Source organism: Budorcas taxicolor, chromosome 1, assembly GCF_023091745.1.
Source record: "Budorcas taxicolor isolate Tak-1 chromosome 1, Takin1.1, whole genome shotgun sequence".
NCBI lineage: Eukaryota > Metazoa > Chordata > Mammalia > Artiodactyla > Bovidae > Budorcas > Budorcas taxicolor.
In genome coordinates this window covers 57,694,214-57,717,602 of record NC_068910.1, presented here as the reverse complement: position 1 = coordinate 57,717,602, position 23,389 = coordinate 57,694,214, and the positions used below count along the sequence as shown (strand labels likewise).

At 38.6% G+C, this 23,389-nt stretch overlaps 1 protein-coding gene across 1 annotated transcript in view; it reads left to right on the top strand.

Annotated features, from left to right (window-relative positions):
- Positions 1–23,389, top strand: part of ZCWPW2 (zinc finger CW-type and PWWP domain containing 2) — a 149,798-nt gene that overhangs the window by 68,745 nt on the left and 57,664 nt on the right. The window contains exon 5 of the mRNA XM_052644491.1: positions 7,299–7,458. Within this exon, the coding sequence (XP_052500451.1) occupies positions 7,299–7,458 (160 nt within the window). The remainder of the gene's footprint in view (positions 1–7,298; positions 7,459–23,389) is intronic.

The following is a 23,389-nucleotide window of genomic DNA, read 5'->3' as shown; positions in this document are numbered from 1 at the left end:
TAACTGATTCATATCTGTTTTTCTTCCAGATATGGGCAATTAAAGCTATAAATTTCTCTTTAAGCACTGCTTTAGGTATATCCCACAAATTTTAATATGTTTTGTTTTATTACTATTCAGTTTGTGATTTTTTCTTTGAAGTGAGTTATTAGAATTGTGTTTTAAAATGACCAAATACGGGATTTAAAAAAATACTGTTTTTGAGTTCTAATTTAAATCTCTTGTAGTCTGTTTCGTTGAATCTTGTTTTATGGCCCAATGTGGCCTATCTTGAAAAAAATTTACATTCTTTAATTATTGCCTAGATGCTTAAAAGATCTTTTTTCTTTCAATTTTTATACATTTACTAGCTTATAGCTCAGTGTTTCCCATTCTGGGTTGATTTCTCTAGTATCCAACGCACATTTTCAGTATGCAGTTTCAAGTCTTTTCATCTCGATTATGTTTTTCTTAAATTATAACCAGTTTATTCTGTTTCATTGCTTTGATTGTATGTTTGGATCCCTGTAGTACTGATGGTGAATCTTCTCTGGTGAGCTTTGGTATTACTTTTTCTTCAGGAGTTTTCATCTTTAAAATTTACGTATTTTCCCTTTCCATATGTTATTTTTCTGAAGGAGTTTCCAGTTCTTGTGTTTTTCTATTTCAGTCTTTATTGAAAAATTTAAAGTTTCTTTCAAGAGTTTTGCCCCTTCTCTTTTCATATCTTCCTTTTCTCCCATCACCTTGTTTTCATTTATATTCAGCTATTCGCCATGAAAAATATTAGATGTTTGCTTTGCTAGGGAGACCGTGATGGGCAACACAACACAGAACACACACGAGAGGCTTCAAGCCAATCCTGAGATGCATGCTCTTGCTCTATCACTTCCTGTTACAGGCCGAATTGTGGTTCCCCCAAAGGTCGTGTGTTAAATCTCTAACCTCAGAATGAGAGTGTATTTGGAATGAGAGCCTTTAAAGAGGTGGTTAAGTTAAAAGAGGCCCTCATCCAGTCTGACTGGTGTTCCTGTAAGAAGAGAAACTTCGAGCACACAATAGACAACCAGGGCCATGTGCAGAGCATAGCCCGTGAGAAGACAGCATCTGCAACCCCGGGAGAGGCCTCCAGGAAAACCAGCCCAGCTGATAGCTTGATCTGCGACTTCTAGCCTTTAAGACTGTGGGAGAATAAATTTCTGTTTGTGAGCTACCCAGTCTGTGATATTTTTCTATGGCAGCCTTAGCAAACCAATATACTTAATATCTTTCCAGATGCGGAAATCTCTCAAATATGTACCTTTTGTTACTGAGAGTTTTTCTAGGGATCAAATGTGAAATATTGTTTAAAAATTCATATATGTTAATTGATACGCACATATAGTAGTTGATATATAATTATACATATATAATTGTTGTTGTTTAGTTGCTAAGTTGTGTCCAACTCTTTGGGACCCCATGGACTGTAGCCTACCAGGGTCCTATGTCCATGGGATTTTCCAGTCAGCAATACTCGAGTGGGTTGCCATTTCGTTCTCCAGGGGATCTTCCTGACCCAGAGACTGAATCTGCATCTCTTGCATTGGCAGGCAAGTTTTTTTACCACTACGTCACAAGGGGAGCCCATGTAATAATAGGGTGGGCTTTAAGAGGAACTAGAGTTACTAGAGTAAGAACAAATGTTTTTAAAGGCGTGAATATGAGCACTTATTTTTGAAGTTACTTATGAAGGTATTTGTAGTCCCATGCTATTTTTCACATCTCTAACATTTTGAAAGCAGAGCATTTATATTTACTAATGGAAATTCTGAAGGTTCAGTAATTCTAATTCAAGAAACGGATTTGAATCTTGTCACTGTGTCTGACATATTACATTAGAAATTTGATTAGGAATTTCTTTTGCAGTTTTGTGCTTATAACTGAGGGTTAGAGTTTGAAATACGAATGAAGCATGTTTTACTCCAGTCCCTAAATTACCTCTAATCTGTGATTAAGACCATCAAAATGCTACAAAATACAGCTGTACCTACCTTCTTGCTTACTGGAAAGAGTGAAATACATTTTGCTATGTAATCACATAAATTCTTCTTTATAAATCAACTATAAATGAACACAGACTTAAAGTACAGACTAAGAAACTCAAATCTATTGCTTTATTGCTTATTCAGTACCATAAATACATAGAAAGATGATAACAGAATAAACTGCAGTAGTAGAATATAAAACTGAATTAACTTACTAAAAACAACCAAACATCAGTTCTTAATTAAGAAATACAGATACTGAAATTTCAAATGGGAAGACCAGTCAACTGGCTACAGAGACACTTGGCAGTGTAGCATTATGTTTGTTAATTGTTAGCCTTTGCCCTTACTGTTAACTGAAGGCTCAGAACTCAATCTTATCAATGTCTTGGAGTTACTCTTTCTCAGAAGAGTTCATACTCTCCTATAAAGCTAAAAAAGCTAAAGAGAAATTGATACAGAACCAAGAAATATCTGCTTAATCACTGTATAATAAAAACAAATAATAGTTAAGAGAACATCACTTTCTTTGTCTGTGGTCAAGCTCCATGAAAAATCTGATTGTAATAGTCCTATTTGTTGCCACATCATAAAATAACACACACTTATAAAAATACTTATGCAGTCTCTTTCCTCTGAGTTATGCCCATTTGAGCTTGAGGATGGGGCTGTCTTCACTGCTAGGAATAGAAAACCATAATGTTTAAGGAGTCTTAGAACAAAGAAATTAAAGGTGAAAAAGAACTTCATATCTCAGTATAGGAAAATACAATGTCAAGCAGAAGCTAGGCATTTTACATAGATGTTTTGCAAAGATTTCTCATAAAGGTGAAAATTAAAGAAAATACATTTGCATTCTAAATACTATGGGCTAAACAGTTCAACTCCGTCTATAAGTTAGCAAGCCAATCCAGTGTTACTTTTTAGATATAGTGTATATATTTAGGGCTTCCCAGGTGGCGCTGGTGGTAAAGAGCCTGCCTGCCCGTGCAGTAGATGTGAGAAACCTGAGTTTGATCCCTGGGTTGGGAAGATCCCCTGGAGGAGGGCACAGCAGCCCACTCCAGTACTCTTGCCTGGAGAATCCCATGGACAGAGGAGCCTGGTGGGCTGCAGTCCTCAGAGTCTGACACGACTGAAGTAACTTAGCACATACACATGTATTCGTTCATAAATCAGATCTCTACTACATCTTTTTATTAATAGTATTATAAAATGTTATTTGATTCTTATTTGCATACTTACATACTTTTGTATGTAAATATGTGTATGTATGTGTAGAGATGAGAAATTTCCTTTTCCCATTGGTCCCTGCTGTTAGGTACAGCAAAGAGATTTCTTGGCAAATATAACAGTAAGTTAGTGATGACTCCAACTCATCCATTTTGTTTCCTATAGATTGAGGATGAAGCTCAAGTAAAATTTGCTGTCTCCTTAAACATCCAGACTACAGTTTGAAAAATGTATTTGTTTCTCCTCATTGGTTATAAATATATGGCAGCCGATATCATGCTTAAGCTTCAACTTCTTTTGCAGGCAGTAGCTATCTTAGATCATTTCCACTGGATAAGGAAAGTATAAAACATCAGTTTCTTTGTGATATATTTTCTGTTCTTTTGAAATTTCTTGTGCTGCCTAAGTTTCCCACTTCCTGCTGCAAGTGGATTTCAATGCCCAATGTCTGTTTGACCTTGCTGTGTTTGTATATTTTACCTCCCACCGCCCACAGGCTCTGAGATTGACTGTACATTTTTCCTTGTAATTCTGATATCCTTCCCTTGGGTTGTTGACTCTTCCTTTCCCTGTCCACCTTTCAGCCCCCACACAGCACTTCAGAATTTCTTCTCAATATGAACATGAAAAGTCAGGAAGTAGAAGTGCACAGTGCACTATCAGCGTTGACAGTTTTGGAACTCAGATTGAGGTCAGAGTGAGGGTGAAACTGGACATCAGCTTCCTTCTTCAGTTACAGCAAATCAGAGCAGATGATGGATGTAGCAGCAGGAGAGAAGTAATCAGGTTTTCTACATCTATTGCCTCTGCTCAGCTTTCCCTGCCATTTGGTACATTCTGTTTTAGCTGAGATATGCAAACTTGGAGTCAGATAATTCCTTTGCATCACCTGAAAGTGCCCAAGTTATTTGGGCAGTTGATAATGCTTTTCATAATTCCTCTTTAAATCAGTATGCAGTATTTTCTGTAATATATTTCAAATAATGAGCAGAAGCTTTTCTGTTGGCATCTAATTCTTTTTAAAAGTCATCTCTTTATATTTTATAGAGTAATTAAATTGAATACTCTTGGACCCAATAGGTTTTACTTAAAAAATAGTATCAGAGTTTGTGTCAGAAAAGTAGCAGCTCATCTAATACATAAAAACTGCCAAATATTTCTTTTTTTAATATAAATTTATTTATTTTAAGTGGAGGCTAATTACTTTACAATATTGTGTTGGTTTTGACAAACATCAACATGAATCCACCACGGGTGTACACATTTTCCCCATCCTGAACCGCCCTCCCACCTCCCTCCCCATACATCCCTCTGGGTCATCCCTTCTTTCACGTGTTAAATATCAGAAATCCATTTTCTGAGACTGTTTTAAATTGAATGGAGTAGGTACTGCTTATAATTTGGTATTGGGTTGGTAGTAATCCTTTTTAAAATTTCAGTGAGGTGCAAATCACTTAATATTAAACATGAACCCCTTATGTTTTATAAAGAATTTAAACAAATAGAATGTAACAATCACAGTTGGGTTACTTTTAAAGTAGTTACTGATCATGTTGAAGGACCCACTTGTTCCTTGATTACTTGTAAGTTGGGTATCTCCATTGCAGCTGCCACTCAGTCATTTATCTACCTGTGGAAGTCTTCTTTTGAGTGGACTCCTTCAGAAATGTAGATTTCTAAAATAGGTTTAAAATATAAATTGAACTCAAGTTTCTTTCTTAAGCACAGTCCAGTACGAGTTGCTAAATACCAGTAAGATGCTGTGATGTGAGCCTAGTGACAGTCAGATGGTCCTCTTCATTTAGGTTCTGAACTCTCACTTGACTTTCCATTATCATTTCCACTTCTTCCCAAGTATTTGACTTTTTTGGATGTCAGGTTGTTGGACTTAGTTTTCCATTCTCTGTCGTCTCCACGTGTTCTCAGTCGTGTCTGAATCTTTGCAACCCTGTTGGCTGTAGCCTGCCAGGCTTCTCCGTCCATGGGATTTCCCAGGCAAGAATACTGGAGTGGGTTGCTATTTCCTTCTCCAAGGGATCTTCCCAACCTGGGAATCAAACCCACATCTCCTGCATTGTGGGCAGAAGATTCTTTACCACTTGAGCTATCCAGGCCCTTTCATTCTCTAGTCCTTATTTTCTCACAATTCCAGGGGCTAGAAGTCTGAGGTCAGGGTGTCAGCAGGGTGATTTCTTCTGAGGCTTCTCTTGGCTTGTGGGAGAGTCTCTCTTTTTGTCTTCTTGTGGTCTGTCCTCTGTGTGTGTCTAGATCCTAACCTTCTTTTTTATAAGGAAACTAGTCATGTTGGATTAGGGCCTGCCTTTTAACTTGGTTACTAGACCTTATCTCTAAATACAGTCACATTCTGAGATACTGGGAGTCAGGACTTTGACATATGAATTTGGGTTGGTGAAAGGGAAAGTCAGGTCGCTCAGTCATGTCTGACTCTTTGTGACCCCATGGACTGTAGCCCACCAGGCTTCTTCGTCAGTGGGATTTTTCAGGCAAGAATACTGGAGTGGGTTGCCGTTTGGGTTGGTAGGATGACATAATTCAGTCCATAATGATGGTACTTTATAATATTTTAATTTGCCAGAACCCCAGAATGTGTAAAGTGTATGTTCCTTTGAACTTTGAAACAGCGCAGTGAGGACCCAGAGTGACAATAAGGCCTAGTTACCTGCTAGAGGCCTCATGTCTGGTACAAGGCAGAATAAAATACTGGGCCTTCTAACCTGAACTTCACTGCCTCTCTCTCTCTGCAGTACTGCAGACTGAAGTAGAACTTGATCATTGTCCAGATTTTTGTATGCTTGGCTGTATTAGCCATGCATATTTTGAATCTTGATCTGTAAAGTTTAGTCAGATTGCTACTGTGCATCCCTAGTCACAGGCTTCCCCAGTGTCTCAGCAGTGAAGAATCCGCCTGTAATTCAGGAGCCACAGGAGACATGGGTTCGATCCCTGAGTTGGGAAGATACCTTGAAGGGAAAGGCTACACATTCCAGTATTCTTTCCTAGAGAATTCCTTGGACAGAGGAGCCTGGCGAGCTACAGTCCATGGGGTCGCAAAGAATCAGACACAGTTGAAGTGACTGAGCACACACACATGCATTCCTTAATCACAGCTTGCTGATCTTCCTTCTTTATTCTCTGAGCAGTAGGTCAGAGTCTTCTGTGATTGTAAGAAGGCTAAAACTTAGTGGATGTATATGCTGTTTTTGCCAAGTGGGAAACTGAAACATATCAAGGAATTTCTGAAGGAATTGTGTCATGAAAGAATGCACCCCTAGAGATTTGTTTTTAGTGAAGGATAAATGTTATTCACAGTCTTCCCTGGTGGTTCAGATGTTAAAGAATCCACCTGCAATGTAGGAGACATCGGTTTGATCCCTGGGTTGGGAAGATCCCCTGGAGAAGGGAATGGCTGCCCACTCTAGTATCTGCAGTATTGAGGATGCTTACCATTCGGTCACTGCCAATGGAACATATGTGGTGGGGAGGATAACTGCTGTGGTGGGAGGCTAAAAAGCAGAACTGCTGCTTTTGTTTCTGCTTCTCCCAAAGTCACTACAACGTCCAGTGTCAGCACAGCCCGAGTCACCAGTCCCCTTTGGCATCCTGGTTCACGAATTGCTAGCTCTCTCCTACCAAGTCAGTGGGTTACCATTTTAGTGGTTGATCTTTACAATTTGTGAGAGTTGATTCAAGCCTGCTGTGAATCTGATGACTCTTTTTCTCTTAACTTTACCGTTAGCAGTGCCTAAATGTCTCTTACAAACCCTGGAAATCATTCTTTTGTCTCATGATTGTTTCTTCTCACATCTTATGAATATCTTCAGTATGTGACTGTTTCAAAACTTCCTATATTTACAGAGATACAACTGATTATTTGTATCAATTGAATATTCTGCTTAAAATACTAAAATATGAATATATTTAAAATTTGTAAAAAAGTTATTAAAATTCAAAGAAGGAAGTTTGACAGATGATTGTGATAGATGTATTAATGTCTGCCCTTTTTAAAACGAGAAAATAATTAAAAATATTTTCTTTTGAAAGTTGGCCAGGGATACTTTGCCCTGACCCTTTTAAAGGGAAGTATGTGACCTGTGACCTGGATGGAGATGTTGAACAATATCACGTAGAATTCCTGGGCGATCCACATTCGAGATCATGGATAGATGCGGCGTTTGTTGGACATTATAGTATCACATTAAAGGTAGGTACAGTCATGTCAAAACTGTATTCTTCTGCTTGTTTTTAATGATGACTATTTTCTCTCATATCCTAAAAGGTATATAGTTTTTTACTTTTATGTTTATATGAACGAAATAGTATGTACTATTTGTTTAAACTCAAATATTGGTATTTTTAAAACAGCCTTTTTAAAGAAAGTATGAATATAAAAATAGCCATGAGGTAGTTTTAACTTTTATTTCTCTAATGGCTATATAGTATAAATCAACAGAGCGCTCTCCATAATTGCCTTTTGAAACAGTTTTAAGATTATCATTTGATAATTTTTCAGTTCTCCTGAGAAAACTCTTAAGTTATAGCCCTAGCTCACAGGAAGGATTAATTATGGAATGCAACCAGATTTTTTCAAATTTCAAACAGAATATTTCATTATACTAACTCCTTCAGTATTTTTTTATTCTTTTAAAACTTTAAATCACAGTCTACAATTAATGAATAGACTGAACTCTCAAGTTGATAGAGTAAGTGAATTGAACCTATTTTCATGGGTTTGGTTTAGTTGTTATAAATTAATTTAATTATCTATATCTGTATTCTAATACTGAAACTTTTCATCTGTAAACTATCCTTTCATTAGAAATCTGATTAAAAAGTAGATGTCAAAAGTGTGAATGCCTTTGACTCAATTTGGATGGTTCCTATTGTAGAGTGAGAAGTATATATATATTCAGATATACATAAAAATGTATGTACATTTAAGACATGCCATTTAGTCCACAGTATAAGTAAATCTGTGGAAATTTGAGGTACTTGCTGATGGACTTTACTGAATCTCTGACCATACTGTATCTTTGTTCCATTCAGCTTGAAAGCAGTGGGTAGGGAAGGCTGATTCAGTAGAAATGTTTGTGTGGAATAACACCACGTGCATTCCTTTTCGGTGGCTGTGAGCCAGTCGTGTTGGTATGAGGCACCTCTCCGCTCACTTGTTGCCTGGGCACTTCTGCTGACACCCTCAGGAGACAGAGGGGAATGTTCTCCCTCTCTGCCCCTCCCCTTTTCTGAAAGATACAGAAGCCTTCCAGCTTCTCATGGAGCAGACCTTAGAGTCCCAAATGTTTGACAAGTGTGATAAAGAGCAGAGCATTCTTCAAAAATTACATTTAAACATACATAAAAAATCAAAGTGTAGAGAGAAAACAGCAAAATTCTGTAAAGCAGCTAACCTTCATTAAAAAATGAATAAATTTTTAAAAATCAATGTGTATTTTTAGTTGTCTGAACTAGTGTTACTCTCAGGATTTGAGTTCTGTCAGGATAAATTTAAGTAGTCTGATTCCAGTGAGCATACCGTTGGCCCCTGGGACAAGGGAAAAATCTGCTGCAAAACAAAACTAAACTCAAGAATAAGAACCCATAATAAGGTCTGAAAACATTAAAGCAAACTTAGAAAATTTTGCAAATACCAGGAATTCAGGGTGCTTAAATTAAACAGGTTCCTAAAGCAAGAATGAGGACAGAAAAATGCAGCATTTGTTTCATGTCTCTGGTGCCTGGGTGAGTAACTGCCTGGGCACCCATGGACTCTGGGGAGGCGCTTGCCTCTGCTGTGACTCACAGTACCTACCTATAGCCTCTTATCTCTTACTTATGTCTTACTCGCTGCTTGTTTGTATCTTCTTCCTGTCCTTTCTTGGAGCTGATGAAATGAGAATGCTTTCTTCTGTGAGTCTCTTCTCTCAAGACTGAAAGTTTCGTTTCCCTTTACCTCAGTTGGCACACGCCCGGCTGTCCTGCTCAGATCCCCTACTCCTGGCTACCTAAGGATCTCCACTTGCCAGGAAGGAGACTCACAGATGACTGACACCTCATTATTCCAGTGAAAAATCAGGGAGCAGAAGGGAAAGAGGTCAGCTCAGGAAATGCTGACAACCATGAAAGGAAAATGGTCAAAAGTCATCCATATAAGAAATCATCTCAAAATGAATAATGTCAAACTACGTAATACCCAGGGGTGACTGAGATATCCCTGTCCCTTGGAGATGGAGATAGTACTGACTCCAATCTGCGCTTCAGTTGCCTAGACTTTCCAGGAATTTAATGCATTATGTCCTCTCTCCACTGGGGCTCCTTCCTCGCCAGATGCTGTCTCTGCACTGCACTACATTGATCCAGATACTAAATTCACACTCGTGCCCCCATAAAAATACCACTTACATGAAAATAACATGTATTCAACAATATAGACCTTCTTCAGGATTTTTGTAGAAGAGATGGAGAACGGTTGCACATTACACTTAACCATCTCAGCTCCTTTTCTAAAAGCAGACAAACAATGATAAGCATGAATAGCTCTCATTGCTCAAACTGACTACAGCTTACTTCATATATTATTTCAACATTAATTTCTCTATATTTGTATCAGCTTAGTTTAACAAGTGATTAAATACTATTTCAGAGTTTTCACTGACTATGGATTGTATCTATTTTGTGTTTTATGGTGGGAGAGAAATAAACTCTTCTATAAAGATATTATATGCATTTATGAGAAAATAAAATATTTTTTCATTTTAGATTCTGAAAATGTTAACTATTCTCCTTTACTTCATGTTTGTCTAGGCTTTTGCATTTTTTTTTCTGGTAGTTACTAGAAAGTTGATATATTTATGGGACCACTGACATTAATTTCATTGTTGAAAGCACAACAGAGCTCTGTCACTGTGAATGAATATGTATATGAATGTATGGTTGATAAACTTCCCCATTAAATAAAATTACTCATCAATACACTGTGATATATTTTAGAAGAAAGTTGAAGGCCATATTTGGATTCTGTATTTGTAACTTATGTTAGTTTACTCTTATATTTTATTTTTTCATTTACTAGAAAATCAGTAATCTAAAGATAGGTGAAATCCTTTCCCCCTTTTAAAAAAAAACATTGATTCCCTTATGGTATATATTCAGAATACATGTCACTCTGGTAATTACTCAGAGAATATAGACATGACGTGTGCTAGATAACTGTTAGAGTTAATGTGTGGAGTACAATTCATTCCTCAATTAGCACAAATGGTTTTTCTTTTATATTTAGTAGGTCCATGTCTGCAGAACCCATTATTTGCAAACTTATTCTTTTGCTCGACAGACTACATGCCTTAGTTTAGCATTTCTTAAGTGTGGCTTTGCATTAGAAGGCTTTATAAAGTGATGACAGCAGCCAAAACACAGCGGTGCTAGCACTGTATTCTACTAGGTCACTTAAATCAGAAGCTCTTGGGTTAAGGCCGGGTCCCTCAGATGGATCTGATGTGCGTCTCAGAGGGAGACAGAGAGAGAAGCACTGACCAAGTTTTCTCAACTTGAGACGTCAGAGTTTTGTTGGTTTGTGTCTGTGTGCATGCTTAGTCATTCAGTCGTGTCTGACTCTTTGCGACCCCATGGACTATGGCCCTTCAGGCTCCTCTGTCCGTGGGATTTTCCAAGCAAGAATATTGGAGTGGGTTGCCATTTCTTCCTCCAGGAGATCTTGACTTAGGGATCGAACCTGCATCTCCTACTTCTCCGGCATTGGCTGGTTTCTTTACCCCTGAGCCACCTGAGAAGTCCTTGGTTTATCCCTGCTAGTACAGTGATGTAACTGTGGTCAGGGCTCACTGTTTCAGGACGCCTTTCTCCTACTTCCTTTGTTGGTCTTTCACTGTGGTTTTCCTGGAGGTGATGCTGACTGCCATAGGCTCACATGTCTAACCCAGAAATGAGAGTTTTTCTGAACAAAGCTTTAAAGTCATACTGGTTACTCAACACTATACATAATTTATAGATATTACTGATAAAACATGTATAATTTAAATGTAATATTTATAGCATGTTTTAGTTGATCATCTATCTTATAGGTTATTACTGGACATAAATAATGTACTCTTACCAATGCCTGCCTGGATTACACTTTTCTGGTTATTTATACTGCCAAGAAAATATAAGTATTGCACTGCTGGTGCTGGGAGGCTCTTGTGGTAAAATTTAGCTTTTTTCGTCCATGATGTGAGTGGGTTTTTTGGCTATGTATTTCAACAGTCTGCTGTCTTCTCTGTGGAGGATATACCTGTAGATGTGCAAGCACTTCTTTGGGTACTAGATGTCATTTGGGTATTTACCCATTGTAGTGTGGGGCTGCCTGTGTTTTGCAGACAGATGAAGAGGGAGCAATGCAGTATTGTTAAACGTGTGCTCTGCAACTCCTAGAATTTTGCTTCCTGATTGGGGTGGTCATTAATACTGTTCACCAAAATGTTCCAGGTTTCTGCCTCCCTGTTATAAAGTAGAGATGCATGTCTGATACTCTTGTGCAGGGTGAGGCCAAAGAGTTATGAGTGAGTGAGGAATATCTGAGCATATGGCTGTGTCCAGTGCAACATCCTATGGACTTCTGTCTTGTGGCTCCATGATTGATAATGTTTGAAAGTTTGGTTTGCTGCTCTCTCAGCCTGGATCCCTGGACTACTCTCAGCAAAGGCCTCCACTGCCAGCAAATAACAGATGTGCGGTGTGAAGAAGAAATAAACTGGCCGTATGTTAAGTCCCTAGGATTATTCTGGCAGAGAGGGTGCTACAGTTCTCTGTAGCCTGTATCCTTAGAAGAAGCATTCCTGAAGCTTCCATACTCCTCAGAACATGGCCAGATGACTGAGGTCACGTTACTCTTAATTTCTCCCAGTCTGTAAATAGAAATAACACAACCTACAGTAATTTAGGGGGTTCACCAATGACTCAGTGGTAAAGAATCCACCTGCAGTGAAGGAGCTTCAGGAAACGCGAGTTTGATCCCTGGGTTGGGAAGATCCCCAGGTGGAGAGGTTGGCCACCCACTCCATTGTTCTTGCCTAGAGAATCCCATGGACAGAAGAGGCTAGTGGGCTACAGTTCATAGGGTTGCAAAGAGTCGGTCACAGCCGTAACAACTTAGCACACATAGTAATTTATCAAATACTTTGGTTTCTTTTCTGTATTATGATAAACATATGGATAGAAATTACCAACAGTCATGAGGCACTGACTGTAAATTTGGTCCAGTAAATAGCCTCCAGTGGAGGGCTCTGATGGTCAACAGCTACTGCAGTGACTCTAGAATTAAACAGGCCCCTAGATAGCAGTCATGGATTTGAACCCATACCATAGGTCAGGGATTGGGTGGACCCTTTTATAATAATATAATGCAACAGTATATAATGTGTGTATATAAGACATTTATATATACATATTATAATAAAGTACTACATTTGTTATAATAAATGTAGTATTTAAAGGCTCACGGCAACCCCGTGAAGCAGGCATCATCACTGTTGGCATATGGCAGGAACTGAGTCAGGCTGTGTGTCTAACCCAAGGCCAGACAGCTGCTAGGTGATAGGGCAGTGACTAGTGCCAGTGTGTCTAACCCCAAAGTCCATTCTTCTGGTTTATGCCTTACCAGCTTGCATACGCCTAAGCATCAGCCTAATTTATTGTTGAATGTTTTCCACATTGCACCTAATAAACGAGGAACATTTTCACCTTTTAACCCTAATATGCATGTTGAATGATGGCATTTTCTGGTTGACTTATCTTTTTATTTGCTACTGGATGTTCCCCTTTGCAGGACTAGTGGCCAAGCAGAACTCTGTTTTCAAATGACAATTGCAATAGTCATTTGACATGTCTAGATTAGCATCTATTTGAGCAAGTGTTTTGCTTCTAAGATTTTATTAGGATTCAAACTCTAAGAATGTAGTCTTTAAAAAGGATTAGCAAATTAGTTTATAACTAGATCATCAGGCAGCATTTTGCTCTTAGAGTAATGAAGTAAAACAGGATACAGACTCATTTAGCTTGCTCTCTGTGGAAAGCCACATTTGCCAGAAAAAAGGTGTACATATGTGCATGTGTTTTTGCACCTTGTTCCTGTTGGCAAATGAGCTGTATAGCTACCAAACTCTCAGTAAATTTTTATCATTCTGATTCCATATTTAGTATAAAATATGTTGTAATTTTAGTATTATTGGATTAAGATTTTTGTTTGTTTGCTTGTTTTCTAAGCATCCTTTAGTTTTTGACCTGAAGAAAGTTTAAGGGAATTAGAACATGTTTTTATAACTGTGAATTATTTGTAAATAATCTGCCAAGAAAACTCATAGAAATGTATTAGGAGAATGAAGTTGTCATAGTGATTAAAAGGCAAGCTCTTGAACCAAGTCCTTTGGGTTTGAAGGTTGGCTGTCTGCTTACTAGATATGTGTCCTGAAGCAAGTCATTTACCTTTTACGAGTCCCACACACCTCATCTTAAAATGGAGGTTATAATAGTAGATGCTTCATAGAGTTGTTCCAGGGTTAACTGAGGTTACATGTGTAAAGCACTTAGCATGGTGCTTGTCATATAGTAGGCTTTTGATAAACAGTAGTTCATGCTGTCATTGGAAGTACAGGTGAAATGCAAGTTACATTATTTATTTCCTCTTCCTGGAAACCCACATCTACAGGAGAAAAATTTACCAAGAACAGTAAGGTGGAGAAAAATATCTTTTCTTCTGACTAAGATTTTATGTTAAAAAAACATGATTTTAGTGTTTTTTATCAGCCAATATGTTCCTCCCCAAAATTGAGGGAGATAGGAAGAGGCCTGGCGTGCTGCAATCCAGGGGGTCACAAAGAATCGGACACGACTGAGCGACTGAACTGAACTGAACTGAGGGCTAAGTGATCATGTTGTTTGATTTTTCAGCACGACTGGAAGTGGTCGTTGCTGTGGTGCTTTTCTACTTTAGTGTGAATAAAAGCGGTGAGACTTCTTGAGAGCTGGAGATAGGTTAGAGCCTTCTTAATCTGACTTCTTGGTGAATGAATTGTCCCCAGTATCAGCAATGCCTCAAGAATACTTTAGTTTTCTTTGATGGAATTTGGAAGGAGACTAGAAAATATTATCTCTTATATTCTTTGTAACTGAATAAAACCCGTTTTTTTTTTTCCTATATCTCTGTTCTGTCTCTTTGATTCAGTCATATTTGTATATGCTGACTTTGCTGCTCCAAATAAATTCTTGAATTCACTTCTGTCATCTCTCAACTTCATCTCTTATGAATTTAGAGAGCTGTGAACTTGTACTGAAGTTAAAAGTCCAAATCCACATAATATGACCAACTTTACTCAGTTGATAAAGGAAGGAACAGGTGGGCTACCTTTCCCATCATCAAATTCAGGAAAAATGTATTAAGCAACAGCCAGATTTCTCACATTCCTTAGCAGATAGCAATAATCTTTCCTAAGGAATTCTCAGCTTTCTAGAAGTGCTTATTTTCTGTTAAAGAAACCAGAGTCAGATTATTGTTTTTAAACCAAAATATAAGGCTCACTGAATTGTCTTCAAGGTAGTTTAATCCCTTATGAGTAATTTAATCCCTTATGAAATAAAGCTGCCGTATAATGAGATGTCTCTGTTGAGGTTGTTAAGTTAGTAAACAGTTGCACAGTAACTTTTTGATGCATTCTTCCATCAAGGAATGGTGATGTCCAAAACTCAAAACCACATAACTGAAAGTCTACCGTTTATAATACTAACTTCTCTCTTCTTTAATTTTTCCACTTTAAAAAAAAGTATCCTCTGACCAATTACTAGGAACAGTTTGTGGCTCAGGCAAAACCCCCTAAACAGTACAGAATAAACTAACTTTGAAAATAAATTCCAGAATTACCACTTCCTTCCCATTTTGTTCCGTGCACAGTATATGAGCTGATTGTGTCACATATTTAACCATCCTCTTCTCCTGGCTGTCCCACCTGCTTGTGTGATTCTATTTTTAAATAGAATCTGAGCATCTGTCTGTAATAAATACAACATTTGTTTTCCCACAAACACATATTCCCTGAAAAACAAGCAAATGTGGAGTAGAAAACAGCAGCCAAGAATGTTAACTCTTTTAGGCCTAGGTCTTGAGATCCTTTAAGCCAAGCCTGACTGTTTTAGGTATCAGAGCAAATGAACACATGACTGATTTAAACCCTTTCTCCTTCTTGTATTTAACATCCCAGCTTCAGCAGGCAGCCTGGCCAGAACCCTAGGAGATAGTGGCCCTGGAGATTTCACAGACCTTAAAAGTGATCGGTTGACCCAACGCTCACTTCTTGTGGTTTGTTTATCGATATATTGCTACTACTTCACTATCATTTTTATTGTTGTAATACTGGAGTGGGTTACTGTTTCCTTCTTCAGGGGATCCTTCTGATCAAGGGATCAAAGCTGCGACTCCTGCTTGGCAGGAGGACCCTACCACTGAGCCACCTGGGGTGCCCCATTATCAGTTTAGCAGTGAAATGTGTATATGCCCACCTGCTATGGACTTAAGGATACATTCAGTTTTGTGGATTAAAAATTCTACAGCTTGAGATAAAAGTATGTGAGATACTTTAACTTGTACACGATAAACAAAATTAAGGTTTTTATTTTTTAATTGTGATGAAATACATGTAATGTAAAATTTACCATTTTAACTGTGTATCTAGTGGTGATTTAAGTTTGTAACTACTGATTAATAATCCTAGAAAAAAATTTTCCTAAGCAATGTAAATATGACCTGATACAGAAAATGCCAGATGGTAGTTTCCTATCATTTTCAACACAATTTATTTCTTATGATAATGACCTACAAGCTCTTCATAACATCATCTTTGAGGTTTGTGCAGTGATATCGCCTTCTAGTGAAATACCATTTTATAGTCATTGAGCCCATGAATTCTGGGACCAGATTGCCTGTGTGTGAATGCCAGCTCTTTCACTCACTGGCTCTATGAACTTGGGCAGTGTCTAAACTCAGTGCCTCAGTTCCCTTATGTGTAAAATGAGAAAAGTACCTACCTTGCAAGCAATTGGGAAGTTTAGAAAAAAAAACAACAACTTTGTGAAGTGCTTCAGACTGCACCTGACACTTGGTACTGCATGAGCAGCACTGGATACATCAGTGGATAGAAACACCACTGGGCTCATTAACCGCAGGACTGCTCTGGACCTGAAGTACACAGTCAACCCCTCCCTGTTGTCGATAACAGTTTCTGTCCTGTTTTCTTGGACTGCAGAGGCTATATGATAAATGTTTACATTCTGATCACTTATGACATTGATAACCAACATTTGAAAAATGCTTTACAATTTATAAAGTACCTTTTACGTATGCTGTCTCTTGAGATTTTCGTTTATTGTTAAGAAAGTTGGGTCTCAGCTTAGGTGACTTGCCTGAAGTCACAGAGCAGCAGAACTGGGACTCAAGCCCAGGTCTTCCAACTGCAAGTTCCAGATTTTTACATTATGTAACAGCCTGCTCGGTTTACTTTGGACCATCTGTTTCTAATCTTTATAAGCATACCAAATTCGTAATAAGCTATCACCTATAAACTGGAAAATCACAAAGCCCTTCTTACTGGTCTCCTGTTGTTAATTCAGCCAACTTGATTCATTAACTTAATCTTTAGCCAGGGCTTTTCAAAGTTGGACAAAGATGTGACAGCTCTCTTCACCTTTAGTGCACTGATTCTTTTGGGCCTCTGCATGGCTGTCACTAAAACTTAGGATTTATTTCATTCCCTTGTAATCTTAGAAGTAATTTGTTATTATTAATACAAACTTTGGTATCCTGATACCAGGGGTTTTTTTTGTTGTTGTTGTTTGTTTGTTTTACTCTAGTTTTGTTTGCCAAACTTGCTCATCATCACATTCTCCTATAGAGTTCTTTAAAAGTATATATTCCTGAGGGATTTCCTTGGTGGTCCAGTGATTAAGAATCAGCCTTCCAATGCTGAGGTCACAGGTTTGATTAGTTCCCTCGGTCAGGGAACTAAGATCCCAAAGGCTGCGGAGCTGCTAAGCGTCCATGCTGCAGCTACTGAGCCATGCTGTCTAGATCCTTAGGCGCCTGAACAGGAGAAGCTTGCAAGCTGCAGCGAAGACCCAGTGTAGTCTATATATGTACTCCTGAACCTGCATCCTGGGGAGTGTCTATAGCAGATTATCCCCCCATATATTATGCTCTGCTTTACTATAATTAGCTAAAGAAGAGATATATAAAAGCATGTGTTGTTTTTATCGTGTTTACCTTGTGGAATTTAAGTCTTCTCAGATGGCATAGTGGTAAAGAATCTGTCTGCCAATGCAGGAGATGCAAGAGGTGCAGGTTCAATCCCTGGGTCAGAATATCCCCTGGGATAGGAAATGGCAACCCATTCCAGTATTCTTTCCTGGAAAATCCCGTGGAGAGAGGAACCTGGTTTGCTTTATTCATGTGTTTATGAGTCCATGTGCTAAAGAAGCAAGGCAAATCTTTAGCAAAACTGTGATATTGGATCCCCCTGTCCCTTTAAATAGTTTCTCTCGTGGTGGTGACTGATTTTTTCATTGCTGTGGTAGCTGGAGGCCTCTTTCTTTCTCTCTTCTCTCCAAATCTGGTCTACACATTAGATGACAGAAGTATTCACTGTATGAAAAGGGATGTCAGCCCAGGTAACAGACCAGCCTGACATGTTAGTCTGTGTGTGGATGTATGCTCATGTGCTTAGTCAGTCAGCTGTGTCCGACTGTAGCCCGCCAGGCTCCTCTGCCCATGGGATGTCCCAGGCAGGAATGCTGGGGTGGGTTGCCATTTCCTACTGCAGGGCAGCTTCCTGACCTAGGGATTGAACTCACGTCTCTTGTGTCTCCTGCATTGGCTGGTGAATTCTTTACCACTGCGCCACTGGGGAAGCCCCAGAATGTTAGACTAGGGCTCCTTTTAAAACAACACACAGTGGTTGTTTATCCATCTTGTTAGGAAAAAAACTTAGATATTCAAAATACTTAGAAAACACATGTTGAAGTCTAGATGAGTGAAGAGCTTAGCTGGTAGCCTGTGGTTTTCCTAATTTGTCCATTGGGGCTGTTTTACCTAAAGCTGCTTGACTTCCTTCCCCTCCCCCTCCCCAAAGTTCAGGGCCTGCTCAGGCATGTGTCAAACCAAGTTATGGAATCACCTTAAAGGTTTGACTGTCACATTTTCTTATTCTTTCCTTTCTGCCTAATTTCTCCCCTAATACTCATTGCCTTCTTGGTATTATCTTTGAAGTTGATGTAAGGGATCAGACTAAACAGAGCTGGAACTTTTTTGGGGGAAGGTAGGTCAACTGGCTCATACTTTTCAGTTTTTTTGGATGTGGGAGACCTAAGTTATTTTGATCTTAAAATCTGGCTGAGTTAGAGTAAGGAGATTCCTATTTATGATTTCGAAACCATTATTGCTTCCAGGGCTCAATAATTTGAATGAGCTGTCTAAATCATCCAGAGCCTGTATTAAAGATGGCAGGTAAGAGAGGAGGCAGGTGTTACAAAGCCCGGGCATGTGAGGTGCACAAAGGTTCCTGTGACTATCTTCTAGTTGGCATCAGAGGAATGAGAATGTTCTTACTGTTAAGATTGCTGGTTGCTATTGCAGGAATCCAATTTAAGGAAGACAAGATGTCCTTATGATTAACTTCCTACTGAACTTGTTTAAGTGAAAACAGTAGCTTTGGCCTGATAGGAAATAGATGTTGCATCACGGGTTGAGTCAGTGAGGTACACTGGAGTTTGAGTGTATAAACAGCAACAGTCAACAGAAGTCCTTAAGCAGAGGACTTTACTAGGTGGTGGTGTTGGTCCCCAAACATTTAGGAGAGATGCATTTCGAAGGAAAATTATTTTGTATTTCTTTAGGTTATAAAGTCTATGACTTATCCCCTCATGCTTCTAAAGACATATTATAACTTAAAGTAATAAAATAGTAAGGTAGTGGTCAGTATTTAAAGCTGCTTCGATGAATTTATGAAATCCAACACAACAGTCTCAGTACTTACGATTCCAGTTTTCCAGATTTTTAATATATTCCTCAACACTGTGTCTGAAAGATAAATTTTATCAATTATAAATACTTATATTTACAGCTAACTTTGTTATTAATATCATCAAAATTTGAATCGACAGTATTGGATAGTAGCTACTATGGGGTATCTGTAGGATTTTAGTGAGGCTCTGCTATTCTCTCAAATAGGTCATATTAAGAAGATTTGCTTGAACTTAATTTTAAAATTAGGCACTATTTTTTTTGCATAACACTTAAAGTACTTGAAATTAGACACACTATTTTTTCAAGAAAAAATGGTATTAATATCATAGGATAAATCGGTGGTTCATGAAATACTGTGCAGATATGAATTCTTACAAGAAAATGAAGTTTAACATCATCTTAGAAGTAATATCAGGGACTTTCCTAGTAGTACAGTGGTTAAAACTTCGAGCTTTCAATGCAGGAGCTGCAGGTTCAATCCTTGGTCAGAGAGCTAAGATCCCACATGCTGGGCAGTGCAACCAATAAATAAATAAATAAACTTTTAAGAAGAAGTAATATCACCATATTATAATGCCAGATAGTCATCATGTTTATACATTTTTCTTTTACTGTTCTAGGGATAATCATATAATTCAGGATTAAAATGTATCAACCTTTTATTTTCATCCCCAATTTTCTGTGTGGGCTCTGCTCATACCACCATAAACAAAAAATACCTATTTATGATACTCAAAATAATTACTGAGCTCCTATTACTTGCACTGATTCTAGGCTCAGAATTCATCGAAAACAGACAAAATTTAAATGCTGTCATGTGACTTAAATTAGTGGAGTGAGACATGCAGGTAACATATTTTTTAAAGAAAGATACATTGTGTTAGCTGTTGATGAGTGCCATGGGGAGAAATTAAGGGAGAGGAGTAGACAGGCAGAATGAAGGAGCAGGGTGCCCAGCCAGGGGGGAGAGGAAAGACCACCTGGGGAATCCTGCACTAGGAGCCACAGCCAACCAGATAGCAGGTTGGTGATAATTCTTGTTCCGATTATGTTTTTCCCTTTAATTTATTCCAGAAAGTGGTCATATTTCTTTTATTTTCATCTCTCAGGGATGTTTTCTGTTGGGATCAAAAGCAGAGCTGACCTGTCTTCTTGACCTGAGCTCCCTGAATCGGCATGGGGCAGGCAAGAGCATGCAGGCAGAGAAAATTCTTTCAGACCTGGAAGATGACAAGGGTCCGCCATTGCCCTGGGGAATGGAGTACCTCACAAAAGAAGAGCGCAAGGTGCACTGGGAGGCTGATGGTTTCCAGCCTCAGAAAGGACCCTTTGGTCTGGGCCTGAAGAAGATGTGATTGCCTGACTTCAAGGGATTTGAATAGAGATGTTATTCATGGAAGCCTTATGGGTTGAGGAGTAATAATCTCTCCTCACTCTTCAGGCACCGTCTTTCCCTCCCAATTTACAGGAACCTAGGGAAAGAAAGCGGTGGCCCCCAAATGAGCAAGATCAAATTTGTTATCCTTGTTGGACTAGGACTGGCACATTCAATTTTATTTAGCAAAAATAAGGTCATGTGACATTGTGCACACATTCAAGTTTGAGAAGTGAGATTTATCCTGCTACAACCCCAAGTGATTATTGAGTTGTCCAAAAAATTCACTGAGTTTTTTCCATAAGAGAGAGTATGGAAAGAGAATATGGAAAAACCCAAATGAACTTTTTGGCCAACCTAATATCTTGATTAATTTTTATGGGGAGAAGCGATCTTAAATACAAAACAACAGAAGATATGAATTTCTGCCTGACTGCAGATTTCTCTTCACTGGCCTTATTGGGTGGACAGATACATAGATATTCTTTGCTTTGGATGTGTTACTTCGTGTCAGTATATAGTGATAGCACGCATCTTTCCCAGAGAGCCAGAAGTTACTTGGAACAAGATCATATGGGCCAGTAGTTAGTTTCAGATGTAACAGCAGAGGGTGATTTAATTATACATGTATCTGTTCTTTTTCAAATTCTTTTCCCATTTAGGTTATTACAGAGTATTGAGCAGAGTTCCCTGTGCTATACAGTAGGTCTTTGTTGATTGTTTTAAATACAGCGTTGTGTTCATGTCAATCTCAAACTCCCAACCTGTCCCTCCCCTTTCTCTACCCAGTAACCATAAATTCATTCTCAAAGTCTTTGAGTCAGTTCCTGTTTTGTGAATAAGTTCACACCACTCTTTCTGATTCTGCATATCGGTGGTATCATGTGTGTGTCTGTATTGGACTCACTTCACTTAGTATGATCCTCTCTGGGTCCATCCATGCTGTTGTGCATGGCATAGCTTTTAATAGCTGAGTAGTGTTCCATTATATGTATGTACTACATCTTCTTTATCATTAAAAAGAACTTTAAAAAAACCCCTACAGTTGACCCATGAAAAACTCGAGAGTAATTTGTAGGAAAATAAAACGTGGAAGAGGGATCGGATGTGTGTCTCCTGAGTCTCCTGCCTTGCAGGCGGATTCTATACCGCTGAGCCATAAAGAATCTAGGGTAAGCCCAGATACGGGAGAGGGAGTTGGGCCTATAAAATATTGAATTATAATAACTCTCCAGTAGTTAAAGCAGCTTGATTTTAACAGTTATTTGATAGATTAATAGGACAATATAAAGTTCAAAAGTACTTGAAAATACTTAATGGTAAGGTTGTATTCAAGTAGTTTTTTAAAGGTTGTTATTGTTTAATAAATTATATATGTACAGATGGCTAACTACTTGGGAAAAAATGAAGTAGAGGCTATATTTCACACCTTACATTTAAATTAGTTCTAGAAGGATGAAAAATTTAAATGAAAAAAAAATACAATTATACTAACACATAAACTAAAAATAGGAGAAGATATTTGTAGTACATATAGCAAAGGGCTACTTCTTTAACACATAAAAATCTCTTACAAATCAATGAGAAGGCAGCCAATATAAATATTAACACAAGATTTGAACAGTTATTCCATAGAAAAGAACTGGCTTTTAGCCTGTAATATGGAATGAAGTAAGTCAGAGAAAGACAAATATCAAATATTAACACCTGTCTATAGGATTACATCAAGGCTATATATTGTCACCCTGCTTATTTAACTTAAAAGCAGAGTACATCGTGAGAAAAAACGCTGGGCTGGAAGAAACACAAGCTGGAATCAAGATTGCTGGGAGAAATATCAATAACCTCAGCTATGCAGATGTCACCACCCTTATGGTAGAAAGTGAAGAGGAACTCAAAAGTCTCTTGATGAACGTGAAAGAGGAGAGTGAAAAAGTTGGCTTAAAGCTCAACATTCAGAAAATGAAGATCATGGCATCTGGTCCCATCACTTCATGGGAAATAGATGGGGAAACAGTGGAAACAGTGTCAGACTTTATATTTTTGGCCTCCAAAATCACTGCAGATGGTGACTGCAGCCATGAAATTAAAAGACCCTTACTCCTTGGAAGAAAAGTTATGACCAACCTAGATAGCATATTCAAAAGCAGAGATATTACTTTGCTGACTAAGGTCCATCTAGTCAAGGCTATGGTTTTTCCTGTGGTCATGTATGGATGTGAGAGTTGGACTGTGAAGAAGGCTGAGCGCTGAAGAATTGATGCTTTTGTACTGTGCTGTTGGAGAGGACTCTTTAGAGTTCCTTGGACTGCAAGGAGATCCAACCAGTCCATTCTGAAGGAGATCAACCCTGGGATTTCTTTGGAAGGAATGATGCTAAAGCTGAAACTCCAGTACTTTGGCCACGTCATGCGAAGAGTTGGCTCATTGGAAAAGACTCTGATGCTGGGAGGGATTGGGGGCAGGAGGAGAAAGGGACGACAGAGGATGGGATGGCTGGATGGCATCACTGACTCGATGGACGTGAGTGTGAGTGAACTCTGGGAGTTGGTAATGGACAGGGAGGCCTGGCGTGCTGCGATTCGTGGGATCTCAAAGAGTCGGACACGACTGAGCCACTGAACTGAACTGAACTGATGGAATCTAGAAGGACAGTACTGATGATCCTACTCGTGGGGCAGCAAAGGAGACAGACATAAAGAA